General features: G+C 40.3%; 1 protein-coding gene across 1 annotated transcript; it reads left to right on the top strand.

The window, feature by feature from the left end:
• Window positions 1-16,317: 16,317 nt before the first annotated feature.
• zgc:162592 (uncharacterized protein LOC561993 homolog) lies at window positions 16,318-19,877 on the top strand. The gene is made up of 2 exons (XM_058089211.1): window positions 16,318-17,334; window positions 18,435-19,877. Exons 1-2 carry the CDS (start codon window positions 16,530-16,532, stop codon window positions 18,728-18,730), a joined length of 1,101 nt encoding a protein of 366 aa, XP_057945194.1. The 5' UTR covers window positions 16,318-16,529; the 3' UTR covers window positions 18,731-19,877.
• The last annotated feature ends 1,767 nt before the right edge of the window (window positions 19,878-21,644 follow it).

Genomic DNA, 21,644 nt, shown 5'->3' on the forward strand with positions numbered 1-21,644 from the left:
AAATGAAAACTGCTTTCTCTTTTACTGTCATTTTTAACTGGCTATGATTAAGCTTTATCCCTCTCTTGCCATCCAGGGTGTGAAGGAGATTTATCTCGGAGACATTTACATGCAAAAAGCTGATCTGTAACAGCAAGATCAAAAATAGGAGAGGAAAATACTGTATACACTATAAAAATACAAAGTATTATCCATTCATCAATTTCCTCTGCCGCTGGAGCCTATCCCATCTGACTTTGGGTGAGAGGCAGGGTACTGTTGTAGTCTGGTCGCCAGCCAATCACAGGGCACATATAAATAAACAACCATTCACACTCACATTCATACCTATGGACAATTTGGAGTCGCCAATTAACCTAGCATGTTTTTGAAATGTGGGAGAAAACCCACACGCGAACATGCAAACTCCACACAGAGATGCAGTAAGGCGAAATTGAACCCAGATCTTCACAATCTTCTGACTGTGTGGCCAACATGCTAACCACATGGCCACTCTGATGTACTCGTTCCTGATCCTATCCATCCTGGTCACTCCCAATGAGAACCTCAGCATCCTCATCTCTGCTACCTCCAGTTCTGCTTCCTGTCTTTTCTGTCTTCCTGAGCAAATGCCTGTCCCTATTGATGCCAACTGAGCTTGCCCACAGTCTTTTTGGCCTCAGTCATGTCCTGGTGGACGGCATTCAATGACTCCATTTCCAATGACATTAGTGCTTTGTTTGCCCATTCTCTAAGCTTTGCAGTATTGTCTCATTAAATGTAAATGACTGAAACTAGAGAGGCAATATTGCTCTATAGCTTGTGTTCTTTCGATCTTCACTTGAGGCAAAATCCAGAATATGGCTACATTGATTTCTGCCTTTGTTTACTGCAAATGTGTGCAACGTTTAAGGTCAAATAATGCACTTTTGTACTGTTCATTTGAGAAAATAAAAGAAGCAGTTCAGCAATGGTTGTGATGTCTTTATACCTTCATTAATCTCATTTTTAATTAATGAAGATGAAAAATATGCCATACAGAGGTTAAAACCTGGTACTACAGTTTGATGCTTGCTTAATTAACCCGTATACAAAAGGTTTGCTATCAGGCTGGATCATTTTTCTAAGTCAAACCTAACCCTTCTTCATTTGTTGTAAACAAACAGAAGCTAATAGGCCTAAATTACCTGAGGAGGAGTAGTTATTAACACAGGAAGACCCCATTAGGATCTTCATCATGCACTTAGATCACACTAAATGTGTACATGCAAGAAGCAGTTAATAGTTCCGATGGGAATAAATGCATTTGATGCCATATTAATCCCATATTAACAGACATTGCCACGTTCATGCTGGAACTGCTTCAATGGTTTGCAAGTACATAGTGGCCCAATGGGAGTAAAGAGGTCGGAGTAGCCATTTTAATTAAATATTCATTTCAGGGCTTGAGGTTGAATAGGATATGCTCTAAGTCAACAAACACAATTTTTAACCATGGAGCAGTGTATTCCGCAAATGAGAATTGCAATTGCCGCTTCAACTGCACAATAAAACAGATAATAACATTAATGTCCAAGCCTTACTGTTGTAGTACACGCAAAAACACATTCACAGTTCTAGTTGGAAAGTGAGCATAATCGCTCCATATCAGTTTTTCAGCAGCTGTCAATAGCTGATTGGTGCTTAACCATGATCATCACACTGTGCAGTTTATGTCTCACACGTACTTAGAAAACTCACAATTAATTAAACAGTAGAAGCACAATATGGTAAGGCTAGAATCATGTACGTAATTGGCTAGAAGAAAAAAAAAGATGGGGAAAAAGAGGCCTCGCTTAGACCCATTCCGATTATGTGAGAATCAGCGCTACTGTTTAGGTCCAGTTATGAGAGACTTTTTATAAAATACACACTGCATTACCCACAAAGCATTGTTAGTGTAACAATCCAGCAATTCTTAAAAGGGACCTATTATGCAAATTTTTGCCAATTTTTATCTAGTTGTGGACTCCTATAGAGCAGCTACACACAATAACCTGCATAGAAAGCTTTCTAGAGCTTCCAGATTCTGCACCTCTTCCTGCTGAATTTCCATGGACTTTCTGCTTCTGACCCAAAGGACTGTTTAGTTTACTCCACCCCCGGCCCTCCTTTAGGTACGCCCACTCTACTGTGATTGGTCAGCTCTGTGTTTACATTTTGATTTCACTGTATGAAACAACATTGCAATTTGTTGAGGTTTTTGTTTGCAAAGCATCGGCCAAAAAGCATAAATAAAGAAAACCACCATATTCAATAGTGTTCTATAATTCCACTAAGACAGTTTGTAATTGTCAACAGTTTTTCATTCTCACTTTTGACCTAAAAAAAAAAAGAACTAAACTTTGAACTAGTTCAAAATTGAAATTGTGAGCTATGAACCCATATTCATATTTATAGTGTGTGAACTGAAGTTTGAACTAGTTCATGAGAACTATACCTTGCACAACTCTGATTGAATGTATTACACAGTGCAAGTGCAGAGTCACAGTGTATATGTAAAATGTGGATAAAGTACTTCTGGGAGCCACACACGCAGACACATCTCATTAGCATTGCGGCTACATACACACAAAACTGCGTGCTCCCAAACTGTCTAAATTCCAACATCAAGGTTAGATTTAGGGCAACACTTGAAATACACCATTGTGGGACTTCTGAGACGTATTTAATACTTTTAAAAATAGTGTATGGTGTATGTCAGGGGTGGGCAAACTTTTTGACTCGCGGGCCGCATTGATACAACAAAATTTCCGGGGGGGGGGGGGGGGGCAGACTATATATTTTACACGTAACAGTCCACCTGGTATTATTGTATCTGTAAAATTGTCATGCAATCTGCTATTATTATTTATTATTTTATATTTATATTTAAATATTTTAAAAATAATAAAATATTATAATAATTAAAATAAAATTAAAATAATAATTATTATATTATTATGTAAAATATGCAAATATAACAATATTATTATATATAATTAATATAATAATTAGCATTAATATAATAAATATAATAATCATAGAAGGGTGACCGGGGGTGTTCCGGGCATGCCCAGCCGGGAAAAGGCCCCGGGGCAGACCTAGGACACGCTGGAGGGACTATGTCTCACAGCTGGCCTGGGAACGCCTTGGTGTCCTCCCGGTGGAGCTGGAGGAGGTGGCCGGGGACCGGGAAGTCTGGGCTTCCCTTCTAAGACTGCTGCCCCCGCGACCCGGACCCGGACCCGGATAAGCGGAGGAAAATGGATGGATGGATAATAATCATAATAGTTATAATAATAATATAATAATTATTATTTTAATTTTTTAAATAATGTGCTTGTGTCTCTTTTTTCAGGAGCACTTTGTAAACAACAGACCATGTCAAACAACGAAATTGATACAACCATCAAAAGGTTGGCTCAGGCCATTATGCCAGGTTGTATGTTGAGTTTAAATTAAATACTTTTGAAAGATTGGGCGGGCCGTATTCAAACACTTGGCGGGCCGGATGTGGCCCCTGGGCCGTAGTTTGCCCACCCCTGGTGTATGTGATGGTCACTTTTACTGCATGGATGAAGCCCACTTACTGGCAGAAATTTGTTGTTATATGTTGGTCTCCACAAGTGGTTTTCATTTCATTTGACGCCTTGGGCCTTTTAGCATGAACATTTATTCAGTCACTATCACTGGGGACAACAAAGATCATATCTTCATGAACAATCAATCAGGACCGGTAAAGCAGCTAAGCTTGGAGATGATAACTAGAGAATTTTGTATGGTAGACACAAGCTTTCTGCAACAATTTGTGGATTAATCCTTTGTGTTACGGTACTTCCGTCTTGACCGACTGCATGACGATCCTGCTAATAAATGAAATGTGTTTTTGTTAGTTTGCTTTGTAAGGACAGACCTCAGTTTAATTCTGCAGTTGTTGATTTTGTCATTTACCTGATAATGTGTACAACAATGCTTAAATCAATGCCATTGATTCCCCTCAGTGTGTGACGAGGTTTAGACGTAGCGGCTCAATACACCTCAGCCTGTCTGTTTCAACAATAACAATTCTCCAGGTTTCCTGACCCCTTACCAGATAAGGTGTCGCTTTTGGAAGACTGACAACTAGCTAGAATGAAAAACAACCTCTAATCAATTAGCAGAGGGATAAACACAAGTTTCATCACTGGAAATGGACAAAGTGTTAGGAAGGGTTTTATGTGTTGATCAGTTGGCATCATTTCCTTGTCGGCTATTTTTTTTTCTCTCTTGGACAGGGGGTGTGAAACTTAACACCTCTGACTGTATCTACTGATGCTCTTCCCCAAGAGGCAAGATTAGTAGAAAAACTGCAAAAAATTGGGGTATGCCCATAAAAATACATGCTGATTGTCTGCATCCTTGCATTTCTAGTTCAAAGCTAGTAAAACGTACAGTTGTTTAGAATGGACCTTCTTGTGTAATTCCCTCTTAGATATTCACTTAGTTCCTTGGACTTTCCCATTGTTCTAAGTCAGGGGTGTCCAAAGTGCGGCTCGGGACAATTTGCAGCCAAAAAATATAAAAATACAGCAAAAAGGCAGAACGTGAAGACAAAAAGCTACAGCTTTATTAGCCTAAAATATCAAAGTGGCCCCCTGCATCTTTTGATTTTTCCGCCCTTTCGAACACCCCTGTTCTTGGCCCAGTGTTGGCCCATCCAGTGGATGCTGTCAAAGAAATCAGCTGCAGTCAAGTGTCATTACTAAAATACGCTAATAGGGCTTCTTTTGGTCAAGGTAGAAGACATTCTGGAACCTTCAGCGCCACTTTTTTTTAAGGTTTATGTTTGAAATACATTTAGAAAACATGCTAAATTGTCAAATACATGTGATTTTAATCCACTGGATTTCTCTTGTGCCATATTAAACTTTTCTCCATTTTCTATCTTGTTTTCTTTGGAACTATAAATGAAAACACAACATATACAAGAATTAATTTAATTAGAGCATAACAGAAATCATGACCTGTGTCTTATCAATTAGTTATCACTTCTTCTAATTGGTATTCAGCTGAGGCTGTGCTTTGCTGTATTTATTTTTTTATTTCTTGACAAGTAGCTAGTCTGAGGAGTGACAAAACAGAAACCAGTCGTGGGAAGGTCACTAAGGGTAGCAGTATAAACACAGGCAAACCTGTTGTGAATAATAAAAGCTACAGGTTTTCTTGAGAGCATGTACTGTCATTTCAGACATACTCACTACATTTGGAGAGAAGTCCACATCCGATATCCATGGTCCATTTTCTTTACTAATTTTGATTGAGCAGACTATTGTGCATATGATGACTTGTGCAATGAAATGATGCTGATATTATCAGAGATCTGAGAATTGACAATCAGTTCAGATCAATATGATCTATCCATCCATCCCTTTTCTATACAGCTTATCCTCATGAGGGTCACAGGTTGTCCAGTCATGTTGTTTGGTCTAGAGACAGTTTCACTGAGGAAAAGACAGGAAGCAGAACTGGAGGTAGCAGAGATGAGGATGCTGAGGTTCTCATTGGGAGTGACCAGGATAGATAGGATCAGGAACGAGTACATCAGAGGGACATTACATGTTAGAGGCCTTGGAGATAAAGTCAGACTGAGATGGTTGGGACATGTCCAGAGGAGAGATAGTGAATATATCGGTTCGAAGGATGTTGCGTTTAGAGCTGCCAGGTAGGAGTGAAGGAGGACATGAGGGTAGTTGGTGTGAGAGAGACGGATGCAGAAGACAGGGTTGGATGGAGGAGATTGATTTGCTGTGGCGACCCCTGAAGTGAAAAGCCGACAGAGAAAGAAGAAGACTTGGATATCCAATCCCTTTGGCCTGCACGACTGTATATTTGGGCAATCTAGATATTTGGTGAAGATTCTCTTGGTAGCGGGCAAAAAGGCCATGATGAAGAGATGGGGTCTGGAAAATGTCCTTACAGAGGAACAGTGGACTGTGATATTGGAGTAAACGTACGTATATGATGGAAAGACTGACACAGGAGGCCCAGTTTGAGGACAAATGGGCGAAATTTTAATCTAACCAGTGACAAAACATAGAATGAACACAGGAATTGAACAGCGGAATTGTATTACTGACCAACTGAGATGAGGTTTGTTGATATATTGTATACAGTAGTAAGAGAAATCAGTGGGTCATAATTCTCCTTCCTTCTGCTTTTTGTCCTTCCACTGTCTGGGCTGAGGCCGACTGATGTGCTTCTAGCAGTTCTCTTAACTTCTATGCGACTACCCCCCTGGCACAAATAGACATCTGCCTACGCTTTCGCCTGATGTCTGACATTTTCGAATGTTTGACGCACATTTTGTGTGAAGCGATGGTGTCAAGATTACGACAATTTCTAACCTTTGCCCAGGACACAGAGATGTGGAAAATGTCACTATTAATCAAAGCTGTTATACGTATTGTGTTATTGAACTACGCTGTTGGAACATCTGTTTTACAGCAAGAACGTTCTGATTGAAAATTCCTGTGTGAAGTTGAGGCATGTTCTGGCTGTTGCTACTGCATGGTACCTACAACCACCAAGATGATATGGTTAAGGATATGGATGGGACCAGAAAATTAAGGACCAGTGCTGGTGTCATCATTGATACATCATTTTAGCTCCGGAGCAAAAGCAAAGCGAGTGTATACAGTACATGCCAGTTATGAAAAGTATAGAAGTAGCAGCCAAAAAGGCCAAATGTACACTGTGTGCCTCAATGTCCATACTGAAGCAATTTGACTAAAGCGACAGAGCCAGCATCCATATTCATTATCAGTTTGCCAGCAACAATATTTCTCTGCTAATGAGTCACTCGCCTGTTGGGGTTTCAGACTTTCTATGGTTTCTTCTGACGCGCTCCTTTTCTCAAAGAATAATACTTAAAATGGAACAAGTTGAGCAATATTTACATCACATTGGTTTGGCTATAATAACAATCTAGCAAAACCAAGGAGTTATTTGTGTGTATTGTTTTGTATTTGTTGTGTATTTGATTTATGTGTGATATTTCCTCTACTGTATACAACTTGTATTTATATTGAATGACCTTGGCTTCATATACAGTATGTGTATTTCATGACAGAAAATACAAATTTTCCATTTTAGAGCAGCAGGGCATTGTTTACTGAAATACCATAACATTTACATTAAACATGCTCAGATTTATTTACTTATTATTATTCCCATTTTTACCATGTTTCATGTCGACCCTGTGCTACAGTCATTCAAGATCAAACACACACAAGTAAAATGCCAATCTCTAAGTAAAGGTTTTCCATGTCTTTGGGAGCACTAAAAGGATAATGTATTTGGTTAGTATTGATTGAATTATTTTATCCTAAAATTATAGTGTGATCTGTTACACCACATTCTCATACTAATACCTCTGAAACACTCAAGGTATGTTTATCTTTTAAAGCAGGATTATATACGTATAATAAGATAATGATGATCTTCCTGAATTTTTGCTATATAAAATTTCAAGATGACTAAAAGTCTGCAAATTGAGATCCACATGTCTTTTCTTTACCAGTGTTCCTTGGGGTGCTGTGCAGTCATGGAATCTTCCATCCTATGACTCACATACGAGAACAGTGTGTTCTTGCAACAGGTCACAAAGTGCTTGTCTTGCATAAAATATGAATAATAAAAGATACTTTAATGGAAGAATGTTGGAATGGTCGTAACAGCCAAATGAAAACATTATGGAAGCAACAAGTCAGACAATGAAAAAAATGTATTACAAAATTGTAATAGACATTCAAAAATAGAATGATAACTCCATGTAATATAAATTGTGCAAAAATCCTATACAACTCCACAATGGACTAGGGCCTGTTGTTACTGATAAATAGAAATAGTGTTTTGTTGGACACCCCAAATCCATATTTTGCTACTTCAGGCTGACAGACTGAGGGTGCATCTGCAGCCATATACATACAGTAAGTGAACAGGGCACCAATAGGAATGGCACAAAAGGCTCAGATGAAGTTGAAATCCTGGGAGACTCTTCAGTAAATAATCACTGAATCCAGAACAGGAGGCGACATAGTGTGCATGCACGCCCCTCCCTCCCCTCATCCAATCCCAACATCCAATCACTGTTAGTATGCAAATGAGCCAACATGTAGTGCGGACTTTGTGGAAACAGAGAAAGTGACCCATTAGACAACTAATAAGTAATAAAACCAAAAACCCATACGGTTAAGCATTACTGGAGTAATATTCGTATGTCCTCATCAGCCAATTACGTATATTGTAGTAGTCTAAACCTTATGTTAATAATCTGTTTCTGTGCCTTTAGACAGGCTTCCATCCAGTCTTGCTCTCCAGTGTCTTCCTGTAGTTCTGCCTTCCAAACGTTTAATTTATCTGTGGTTGTTTCAGTACCTATATGTACCACCCATGTCATAGTTATTTCATCCAGTTCGGACAATGGTGGCAAATAAGTTGTTTTTTAATAGTATATAGCTTTTTATCTGTATACAGTATAGTTGAAAAATGTTTTCTAGTAATTTGGTATTTCTGGCATGAGGAGTCGAATGAGAGCAGATCACCATCTGTATCTCCTTCTTGTTCCACAATCTAAATCCTCCATCCTTTTTCCCAGGGGGGACATTTTCATTTCCGTCATATAGGAGTAAATTGTGAAATTGTTGATATGCATCTAATATGTTTACACACTGAATACCAAACCTAAATAGTATTTTTAAGAAAATGATTTTTGTGCATTTCCTTAATGCTCCAATGTCTGATGAGTAACGGATAATAATAAATATAGCAAGTTCTGTTTAATCCCTGTCAAGATGTAAGCCCCACACATTTCCGGTTAAACCACACCCACTTCCGATTTATGCCCCTTTTATAAAATTTTGCTCATTATTGAAAAACCCATTTCTTACCCTTTAATGTGTATTATAATGCCAGAAAACAAAGAACAAGTGATGACTGTATACTATAACATTTCTTTGGGATATGTTGCCTTGAACACAAGTTCTCCCGGGTGTGCAGTGAGCTGTGAATGAGGTAAGTTTGATGCGACCGCCTCCTCTCTGCTTTCAGCATCACCAATTATTCTGCACCAAGACCTTTGTGGCCTCTCTCTGGACCCGCATGCACCTCACTGTCTGTTCGCCTGAGGAGAATGCCCATGCATTTCAATGTTTGCCCCACTAATTAAGTCTTGACTGGATGCATTCTGCATTTGATTAGTCTGATACATGCATACGGAATTTGAACTTCCTCAATTTTCTACCTGATATTAAGTGTGGTTCATTATGAAGAATTTGCTAATCGGAAGCAGAAACAATATACTGCTGTTCATTGTGTATTTCTATGTGATGGTACCAGCTGGAAAGAATTGTGGATATGATTTGAGTACCTAAGTACCTACAATTGTAGGTACTTAGACACGTTCTATTCTTCGCATGACTCAAAATGTCTTTTCCACAGAGTAGACCAGACAAGACCAATCATTCTTCTGATCCAATGCAGTCGCCCTCATCATCAGAGTGATTACATCTGTGGCAATTATAGAGCCGGTAAATGCAATGATAGTCCATAGACAAATGGGATAATGGATGCTGATTATTATGGCAGTGGTCGTAAATTAGCAGATATCCACTGGATACAGGATTTTTATTGTGTGTCCCACATGTGCAAAGCTGCCTGTTTACCACCACCACAGAAATGATGGTTATGATATGGGGGGAAAATGATGGGAAGTCATACACATCTTTATTTGTTAGTATGTGTTTAAAAAAATGATCATGCAAAACTGGTCTTATGATAGATGGATGGATTGTTGGATGTGTTGATAGAAAGTTTGGGATGAAAAAAAGGGGTGGGTGGAAGGAGTTTTTTTTCCCCTTGGAATGTGTATTTGTCTTATTCCCTGAAGTCATCATAAAACAGGCGTGCTATCTACAATATACGACTTTGGTTTATTTTCAGTTAGCTGTTTACGGAGAGTGGCAGCGGTAACCTGCATTAACTGGCCACAACATTAGGTACACTTGAACAGCATCATGCATCTTGCATGTATGGCTATATTTTAGCGTGGTAAAATATCACACCCCTCTCAATAAATTGCCATATGCACCTTGCAATCTTAAACTTCTTTCAAAATGTACACGGCACATATTTTTTTGGAGAAAGCGGGCATAATCGTGCATAGTGTTTTTTTAGTCTACTGATGGTGTTTTGGCAAGTGATATAAAGTTGGAAAACTGCTTTTAGTACCAAACGCGATGCTTTTGAGAAACACAGAGCCAACAAGGCTGACAGATTATTATTATTATTATGATTATTGCCATGTTTGCATGAATCACCAACCTCAAAGTACTGAGAATAAAGTCTCAAGGGTCACTTACACACATAGCACAGTACACTTATAGCTGAATAATAAACAACACATATAGCAACTTCTGATCAATACTAATACAGTATAACAAACTGTTGTGTACAAAACAAATATCAAAACCAGCCATTTGTTTTGTCCCTCTGTTGGTAATGGGACTGTACTAATCCGCTCTAAGAAGGACGCCTATTAGCCTGCTGATAAACTTTGCTTTCAAAAGGACAGCAAGGCTGCAGGGGAGACTCTTTTTTTTCTGAACAGACGGCCTTTCTAGCCAATTTTCACACGCTAACTGATTTTTATTCACTGCATGTTACTCAGCATCGTTTGACGCACGTCAGTATGACGTCAACAGATAAACATTTCTTGCTGCTACGGCTGTGAAAGGGGAGCATACACAAAGGAGATTTTTTTTTTTTTTACTAAAGGTTGCTAGCCTTGTCATTGGCTTTGTGGGCTGAATTGCTGGCGTTATCCCTTTCATGATCTTCTAGTTTATTGCAAAACCATTACCAATTCATATTGAAGTAGCACTGTCAATATTTCTTTCTCCTCCCTTTTGAACATAAACATATCTTTTTAACAAACCGTATGCAGTTTAGATTGATCGCTGACGTGATACTGAACATAAGCAAAAGGCTTGTGCTCACCTGATCATTATAAATTCTGAAAATGGATGATGTCGTGATAGGAACACCAGGGATGAACGTAATTCTTGTAATGGATGGACCAAAATGAGTTGTCATGTAAAACACTGAATTCACTGCCTGTGACATACAACACTTTGACATAGGCCATTAAGTCATCCAATTAAGATCAATCACGTAGGTTTTAAACTGTTTTTTAAATACCTTTGTTGTCTTTTCCATTGTGACCGAATAGTAAACTAACACCTACAATTCTCAACATAACTAATGTGTGATATTATTGTGCTGGGAGGACATCTTATGCAGGACTGAAATTTGACACTTTTTATTCATTTGTATGGACTCCAAAAGAGGAGCTGAGGTATTATGGCATGCATATCTTGTGTAACAGTGTCAATACTGGATGCTTAAATTATCATTTGTGGGTTTTTTTTCCGTCCACAATTTAAAGCAGCAGATGGCTTTCTTTGGGCCCACGTAACATTTAGGAATGCAATGTGTTCCTGAGCAAAATCCCACAGACAGAGCTTTGGAAATTGGTTGAACTGAAATCAATAAACACCTACAGTTGTGTTGCTTCTGTCACACTTTGCGGATATCATATCTGAGTCTTTAACACAAAGAGGAACCTTAAGACAGCTTTACCGGTGTTCAGAAAAATTAAATTACTCGTCAGATAAATTGTTTTACTCTGGTGGGTTCGGTGGGTTGATGGTGAAGAAGTAGATTGTCAATACTGCTTTGATTGAGTTAATTTTGTCTGGAAGCCATTTTTTTAATTGAATCACCTATGTTGCACACATTCACTCATTCATTTTCTACCGCTTTTTCCTCACGAGGGTCGCAGGGGTGCTGGAGCCTATCAAAGCTGTCTTAGGGCCAGCCAATCACAGGGCAAATATAGACAAACAACCATTCACACTCACATTCATACCTATGGACAATTTGGAGTCGCCAATTAACCTAGCATGTTTTTGGAATGTGGGAGGAAACCGGAGAGAACGGGGAGAACATGCAAACTCCACACACAGATGCCCGTGGGTGGAATTGAACCCTGGTCTCCTAGCTGTGAGGTCTGTGCGCTAACCACTAGACCGCCGTGCCGCCCGTTGCACACATTGTGAGCCATAAATTCTGCCACAAGAGACATCACTAAGTTCTTAATCAAAGCAATTGTGTTATTCTTGTTGCACCTGTAGTGTGTAGTTTTTGTCTTGGTTTTCCATACATTTCCCCGTTAACGTACAATATGGTACGTGTCTTGTCGTGTTGTTAATACACAGCATAAGTCCAACTATGTTGGTAATGTATTTTCAATGACAAAGATCAACAATACTATCTGCTCTAATGGCTGGACAGGACCAAAAACACTGTGACTGTTCTCAAAGACATAATGTGGCAACACTTACAGTATCTTCCTTTTTTGTCATGAGTTATTTATTGAATTCAATAGTGTTTCTCACCTTCTTTATCAAATGCTGGCACTTCTAACTTTCATTGGTTCCACTTTAGGTTATTGAGATGAGAAACACTATTGAATTCTAGAAAAACGTCAAGTGGTGTCTCGCTGCTACATTGTGTCTTTGGGAACAGTCATGTCAAGAATCATGTATTCATTGCAAGTAAAAGTAACCTTAAATGTTCACATATCCCTTTCATGTATAATTTATATATATTTACATGCATTTTGAATTATTTCATGCATGTAAAAAAAATTATGGCAAGACTATAAAACCTTTGGCTTTCTGTAATGGATTAATTGGATTTACAGTAATTCTTATGAGGAAAATGTATTTGGTTAATGTCCATTTTGATTATAATCAGACCTTCTAGAAAAGATTAATGGCACTAATCAAGGTACCACTGTATGTATCCTGTGTGTTGTATATTGCAATATAAAAACACCACCGGATGGTCTATATAACAGTTCCAAGGTGAGTACAGATGGGTGTAAAACACACAGAATGGACTTTAGTAACATTGAACTTGTCAGGGTGGTTATGTCTGAGCTGGCAGAGGAGCCTGTTATCAGTTAGATAGCTGTCAGCCTTTCACACAATCCTCCATCAAAACTTGCCATCTCACAATCTCTCCAAACATCATCCATCAAGGTGCACTGTTTGAATTAGATACTCTTGCTACCCACACAAACATTCGCAAGTGCACGCACACAGACAAATCAAATCAATGGCTGCCTTCCTCCACATCGGGAAGTACTGCACGCAGTGGGTGGCCAGTGGAGGAGTCTACCCACTCACAGGATATTCAATTGCAAGCATGTACAAATACATCATCTGCCTCGATCGCATTTGTGGTCACATGGGATCAGCTATATTTACACATGCAAGTCCTGTTTGTATGTGCACACCCACACGTGTGGTTCCGACACAAAAACACACACGCATAATAAGCCATCCTTCTCTGTCGCATAAAAGCACCTCAGGATTCCAAGCAGCAAGTAAATGGGTGGATTTATGAATGAATTGGGAGTATCAGAAAATGAACTCAAAGTCTCAAAGCTCACCAGCCGCAACATTTGGTACATCTTATCCCAATGAGATATTCATTCATTTTCTCACAAGGGTTACGGGATTGCTGGAGCAATATCCCAGCTGTCTTCAGGCGAGAGTCGGGGTACGCCCTGGACTGGTCGCCAGCCAATCACAGGGCACATATAGACAAACAACCATTCACACTCACATTCATACCTATGGACAATTTGGAGTCACTAATTAACCTAGCATGTTTTTGGAATGTGGGAGGAAACCCGGAGAAAACCCACGCATGCACGGGGAGAACATGCAAACTCCGCACAGAGACGGCAGAGTGTGGAATTGAACTCGGGTCTCCTAGCTGTGAGGACTGCGAGCTAACCACTCGGTCACCATGCAGCCCCAAATACATATAATAGATGATATTGTAGTGTACGAATGTATCAACTGTTGGTTTAGTTAGTGCATGTAACATTTTCATGTGCAAGAACATGGTATTTTGAGTAGCAAGGAATATAGTGGTGAATCATTGATTTCTTCTGCAGCCTTTCATGAAGTAAAAAAAGAGACAGAATCAGGTAAGTGGTGTGCGATGAGAATATTAATCCAGCAGCCCAGTCCAGCAGCCCGACCCTAACTACAACCACCTTGTCCATACCTCACGTTGAACGCCGAGCAAATCCCACTCATTAGAACAGTGAAAAAATCATATATCAAATAGTAGAGTGCTGTCAAGTCTCCCAAAGAAAATTTATAAGTATACTCACAGTGCATTACGGTGTATGCTGCACAACTTTAGAGGTTTTTTTAAAATCCTTTTTAGATTCTTTATATCTTTATATCATGATCTGGTCTGGAACCAGATCATGATATGTGGATAAGCCTGTTTACAACCATGTGAATACAGTTTTTAACATGATAAGAGCCCTCTAGCCATGACCCTCATTTAAGCTTGTATTACTAAATATAGCAGACATAAAAGACAGAAAATAAGCAATTTAAGACATAACACATAATATAAACTGACTATATTAGCAGTGGGAGAGTTGCATTATACCAGAAAAAACATATACGTATATATATATATATATATATATATATATATATATATATATATATATATATATATATATATATATAGCAGATATATTTAATCACTTAAACTGTCACAAAAAAAGAATAGCTGTGAAAAATGGTTGGTAAAAATCATCTTTCCTTCTCCTTTCTTGTGTTGTGCCTGCATATTATTGGAGGGGAGCAGCTGGTGGAGCCCATTTTGCAGTGCAGACCCCAAACGCCAAAGCGTTGACACAAGCATGAGTGATAGTGTGTGATGGTGGAAATTTGACGTGATTGCTTGTGAAATGTCAGAGTGTTTGGACGTAGCACAGCATACGTCTCCTGTGGGCCCTTTTTCGATTCTAATTTATTGTTGACTGGCATTCTTTATTGTTGGATGCATGGATCGTTGTGATGAATCTGTCATGGTGTGCTGAACTACAAAACCTGGAGCTCAATCAAGTGCTTGGTTAAGGATTGAATCAAGCATGACCTATATATGTTCTCAATACATTTTATATATGAAGGGGAAATAACCATTTACAGTACACTGCAACTTGGAAACGTCTCATCTTGCAACATCAATTCTGATCAAAACCAGCCTGTCCAAGGGCCTGCATTTTGTTTGTTTTTTTGCATTGGCCCATCGTAGAACATCCATCCCTTTTTATACCACTCTACCTCATTACGGTTACCGGGAAGCTAGAGCCTATCCCAGCTGACTTTGGGCATAATTCCCAGTACAAGCTGGACTGAATACCAGCCAATTGCAAGGCACATATAGAAAAACAACCATTCACACCTATGGACAATTTAGAGTCTCCAATTAACGTACATATGTTTGGAATGGGGCGGCACGGTGGTCTAGGGGTTAGCACGCAGACCTCACAGCTAGGAGACCAGGGTTCAATCCCACCTTCGGGCATCTCTGTGTGGAGTTTGCATGTTCTCCCCGTGTATGCGTGGGTTTTCTCCGGGTACTCCGGTTTCCTCCCACATTCCAAAAACATGCTAGGTTAATTGGCGACTCCAAATTGTCCATAGGTATGAATGTGAGTGTGAATGGTTGTTTGTCTATGTGTGCCCTGTGATGGGCTGGGGACCAGTCCAGGGTGTACACCGCCTCTCTCCCGAAGACAGCTGGGATAGGCTCCAGCATGACAGCGATCCTCGGGAGGATAAGATGTGCACAAAATGAATGGATTACTTATTTATTTATCAGTGCTCGTGTGTAACATGTATGAATCAAAATGTGACCATGCAAAATAAAAAAAAATTGACCGAAAATAAGTATTAAATTAATTAGACAATTAATTATGTTCAATATTTGAAGTATTCAGTCATCCGTTTTCGATACCGCTTCACCTCACGAGGGTCGAGGGCATGCTGTTCCCAGATGTTTTCGGGTGAGAGGCAGGGTCACCAGCCAATCACAGGGCACATACAGACAAACAACCATTCGCACATGAAACTCCACACAGAGATGCCCAAGCGGGGAGTCAAACCTGCGTCTCTTAGCTGTGTGGCCTGTGCGATAACCACTCTACTTTAAAATGTGTATTTTTTAAGTGTGCAAGAGTAGGGGGTACATGGCTTCTGGTCAAATGTCTGAACGCAACTGTAAAAAGTTTGGGAACTACTGCAGAACAATATTACATGAATTCATATTTTTTCACATTTGTGTAGTCGGTTTTACCACCATTGTATGTATCATGGAGCATAGCAAAGACTGTAGCTGAAATGTGCTGCCCCTGATTTGAGGTGGCAGCTTGTGCCGGTCCTGCACTAATTGCTTCAGGTGTGCAGCTTGTTCTGCAAATGGCTGCAAGGAGGTGCAGGGCTGCCTCCCTGCTAATGTCCCACATGTTAGCTCACTTCGACGCACCACCTACTCTTCTTCTTTTTGGCATTTTGTGGTAAAACAAAACAATGTATGTGTGAGGAAACATGAACGCGTCACTAAACCTCTCCACCTTGGACATTGACTCCAGCACTGGTGGTGCTGACTCACAAAGAATCATGCAACTTCACCACCGCTCAGTCAAGGTGAGCATCATCATTGTTTTGGGGGTGATGATCACTTTGGGGAACATTGCCGTCCTCCTGGTCATCACGTCCTCTGTGGCCGGCTGGTCAAGGAGCTCTCGGTACTTCCTGCTTTCCCTCACAGCTGCAGACTCCGCCTTCGGGTTACTGGTCATGCCCTTGAACTTGTGGGTGAGTCTGATCAAAGACTACACAGACGGGCCTGACTGGCTGTGTCACATGGTGGCCTTCTGCAATGCTACAGTGTACTCTACCTGCATGTACACACTGGCCGCCATTAGCCTGGAGAGGTACATTGCTGTGCTCTACCCCCTCAAGTACTCCTCCTTAATGACCAGAAAAAGGACACTGCTACTTATTGCCTTCTCTTGGTGCTTCCCACCATGCCTCCTCGTGCCAATATCCTTCCCTGATGGCATAATCCAGGTCCACTTTTCCACCGCATCGCTGGTCTGCAATCCGTCCTACTCCACCAATGTGGCCTACTCTCTAAGCCTGACCTGTGTCATCTTCTTCCCGTGCTCCATTGTCATGACATACGCCAACATGAGGGTGTGGTACGCCGCCAGGACACAGAGACGCAAAATGCGGCAGTTTGAGCGTGTTTGCCGCAAGAGACACAATGTGGCCTCTAGGGTGTTGGTTCCTGTCATGGCTGCTTACTTCATTTGCTGGACACCATGCATGGCAGCCATGATCTACAACGGTAAGTTCTGTGAAGTGTGTGTTTTTAAATGTTCAAAATTCATTCATTCATTCATTTTCTACCGCTTATCCTCACGAGGGTCGCGGGAATGTTCAAAATGATAAAGCTAAATAAGTGTCTTGTCAGGGCTCCTCAATATTAGGCACACTGTAAGAATTTAATGAGTACAAGAGCTGTATCAAATTGCTTGCTTTAGAAAGACAGTGTCAGTTTTGATTGACTGATTTGTATTATATTGTGGTGGTTTAGACCCACTTGTGTTTTAAAGAATGGGTGCAGGCTGCACGGCGACCGAGTGGTTGGTGAGCAGGCCTCACAGCTTGGAGACCTGAGTTCAATTCCACCCTCTGCCATCTCTGTGTGGAGTATGCATGTTCTCCTCGTGCATGCGTGGGTTTTCTTCGGGTACTCCGGTTTCCTCCCACATTCCAAAAACATGCTAGGTTAATTAGTGACTCCAAATTGTCCATAGGTATGAATGTGAGTGTGAATGGTTGGCCACACAGTCAGGAGATCGGGAACACCTGGGTTAAAATCTCTGCTTGGGCATCTCTGTGTGGAGTTTGCATGTTCTCCTCGTGCATACATGGGTTTTCCCACATTCCAAAAACATGCATATTAGGTTAACATAGGTATGAATGTGAGTGTGAATGGTTGTTTGTCTATATGTGCCCTGTGATTGGCTGGCGACCAGTCCACGGTGTACCCCGCGACGCTCAAAATGAATGGATGTTGGGTGCACATTTAGTTGTTAGCAACACAGGGCTAATGTTTTTCAGCAAACAACTGTTTGCAGTAGGTCACAGTACTTACTATGGATGAGCATAATCATCGTTTTTTTTTCTTTGTATCTTGAAGCAAAATGGCGTAATGGATCATACAACTTGTCTGTAACCAGCAGAGGCGCTGCTGATTTATGTGCCACCTTGTTTTGCTCATCACTCAACTGAGTCATTTGAATTTCCCCAGACTATCCTGTCTGTTTCGTATCATTTGGCTGAATGTGAGCAGAGTGTGTGACCCTGTGTGTAACCGCTCCTGTCAACAGTCATATCATCTTTTTTTTATATGCTTATTTATATTGTTTTCTTCTACCCCAGCACTCTCTGGAAGCACTGTGCCAGAGTGGATAGAATTTGTGGTGGTATGGCTGCCAACATCCAATGGTTTCCTGAACTGCATCTTCTACTTCTGGATCAACAAAAGCTTCCGTCGGAAATTCTACCTCGTAATGGAAAGGCTGGCTCAAGGTCTCTGCCCAGAACTGGTCAACACTCTGGGTTGCTGCATCCCTTCAAAGACTCCATTTGTGTCAAGGATGCTGAATAACAACAACAGTGTACATGAAAGGTCATCCAGTGTTTCTTCCACCTGCACACTGATGACATTGGCCTAGCAGCTCTTCAACTGAATAGCACCACAGGCATAGGAGAGTGCTTTTATATGACTGAAGCCACTTGACTGGTTAGTGCATAGAAAGGGGACATGCGCTATGGGTCATCAAGTTGCTTTGCAAATGGTTTGACGCCCAGACTAGGCTAGGATGACAAGTGCATGAAATAATTGCAGAAACTGTATAATATATAATTATGATTGCATCTTCCTTTGATTTCTTTTTTATGAACTTGTTTGTTTTTTGTTTTTTTTTGTTTTTGTTTTACCCCCTGCACACAGTGTTGCAAAGATTAAGTGCACTGTCAGTGAACATCTCTTAAACCACCTTTTAGTAGTTTTAGAGTAATGCCCCAGCCTAGCCTGTACCCCACATATGCAAACTTTATTTTTATTTCACCGCTGTAAACTGTTTTTAATAATATCACATTCTTGAATGTTTATTAGCGTCAATTCATTTGACTTCAACCAGTTAAACAATTTTTTTTTTCTGTGAACCATATGTGATTGCAAGCACATTGAAGGATCTTTGCCATCCACCTGTTCCTCGTTTTTAAAACTGAGAGTGCATGGAAAAACCTTGGCGTGTAACAGCTGGGAGAAGTTAACCTTTAAGTCACGGCATTTGAGCATATGTAATGAGAAAAGTAATTAAGCAATGACATCATATTGAAAGGTCAACACCGGTCTGCTGCTAGAAGATAACTTGGGTGACTTCTGAGGTTGTTTGTTTTGCTGTGACACTCATCTGTTCTCATGTGTGACAGAGAGAGATCATCATCGTCGGAGTGGATTAAACGACAAAACGTACATTTAAAACTATTTTATGCAACATATTTTAGCCATGGCTGTGTGCCATGATGGAAAAATTCAGTTACCCATTCCCACAAAGTTGTATCAGCATCCTATAAATGTCATTGTGTGAGTTGAACACTGAAGATTAAGTTATTTGTGTTTGTTAAAGAGTTATTTTTTTGAGCACATGGGTTTATGAATGATCAAAGAAATAAAGCATTATGCCTTTTGAACTGTGTAGACTCGCTTCGTGTGGAAAAATGCTCAGATGATTTACATCTGCAGGTTATATGCATGGCTAAGCTGCAACATATGAGAAAAAAAACATCACTTGTTACTGAAAAGTCCAAACTAAAATAAAAGTCACAGGGTAAAAACTTCCACTTTGCACCGTCCAGTTGTTCCGTAACCATTTTCCTTTTACTCCATATGTCCATCCATTTTCTTCCACTTATCGTCATGAGGGTCATGAGCGTGCTGGAGCCTATCCCAGCTGTCTTCAGGCGAGAGGCGGGGTACAGCCAATCACAGGGCACATAGTATAGACAAACAACCATTCACACTCACATTCATACCATGGACAATTTGGAGTCGCCAATTAATGTTTTTGGAATGTGGGAGGAAACCGGAGTACCCATGCATGCACGGGGAGAACACGCAAAGCTTATTACTCCACATTTCATGGAAATCAGCAAAGTAGTTTGGACTATATTCTGCACACAAACAAACTGATAAACATTATTTCACTTTGGTTAACAGTTTGGCCTTGCCAGAGTTATGTGCTGTCTGAGTGCTCTTATTATTAATAGTGTGTTTTTATTGCCAGAAATGGAAAGCATATCTTTCCTGCAAACAGGAGCATTTCTCCTCTTATCCGGTGCTCAAAGATGAACTCAGGAATTTGTAACTATTGTTCTACAAAGTTCTGTGAGTGGCAACATATTGTATACATTGAAAGTTTCCTGTCAGAGTGACACTCTTTGGGCTTTTAACTTCAGGGGTCGCCACGGCAAATCAATCTCCATCCAACCCTGTCTTCAGCATCTGTCTCTCTCACACCAACTACCCTCATGTCTTCCTTCACTACATCCATAAACCTACTCAATGGTCTTCCTTTATGCCTCCTACCTGGCAGCTCTAAACACAGCATCCTTCTACCAATATATTCACTATCTCTCCTCTGGACATGTCCCAACCATCTCAGTCTGGCCTCTCTGACTTTATCTCCAAGGTCTCTAACATTGTAGTATTCCTCTAATGTACTCGTTCCTGATCCTATCCATCCTAGTCACTCCCAATGAGAACGTCAGCAACCTCATCTCTGCTACCTCCAGTTCTGCTTCCTATGTTTTTGATTTGCATAGTTGGTTCGGCAAAATTTTTGCTTCTGTGTTTATCCAGGCTTGGGACTGGCACAACAAGACACTGGCTTGTACCCCATTGAGGCAACATTTACCCCCATCGAGGCTACATTCATCTCAAAATAAATGATGTTTTCATTGAGTGCTGAAGGTGGAGGAATATTAGAAAGTCTCATGTACTGTGATGTTGTGTATTGAATGGGAAAATCGCAAATCCCAAATTGTCCTTACTGGCGTCATGGCTAAGCTGGAGTATATCCCAGCTGATTTAGAGCAAGAGTTGGGGTACACCCCTGGATGGGTCACCAGCCAATCACAACAATCATTTACACCATGTCTCCAATTAACATGCATGTGTTTGGGATGTAGGAGGAAGCCGGAGTGCCCGGAGAAAACCCAACTAAGTGAAGGTATTCATATTGTTGTGGAATGCCACGTTCCAGTATAAGTGACACAGAAGGTGACTCAGCAGGAAAAACACTTGGTGAATGAAAACAATTTCCCAAATGATCTTTGTGGGAGAAGTGCCGTCTTTTAGTGAAGCTTTTAGGCACTTGTCAGAGCTTTTCTAATACTCTTGAGAGTTTTCTTTGCAGACATAAAATCTGTCAAGCTCCTCTTGATGTGGGTGTGTGTCATGAACCACATGAGTTACTTAGGGCAAATGTGAAATATCATCTTAACACTGGACCAAGTACAAACTAATGATGGTACACATGTATCCAAGCTCGAATAGTTGACCTTTCAAAGATCATGTTTTTT

Source organism: Doryrhamphus excisus, chromosome 12 (assembly GCF_030265055.1).
Source record: "Doryrhamphus excisus isolate RoL2022-K1 chromosome 12, RoL_Dexc_1.0, whole genome shotgun sequence".
NCBI lineage: Eukaryota > Metazoa > Chordata > Actinopteri > Syngnathiformes > Syngnathidae > Doryrhamphus > Doryrhamphus excisus.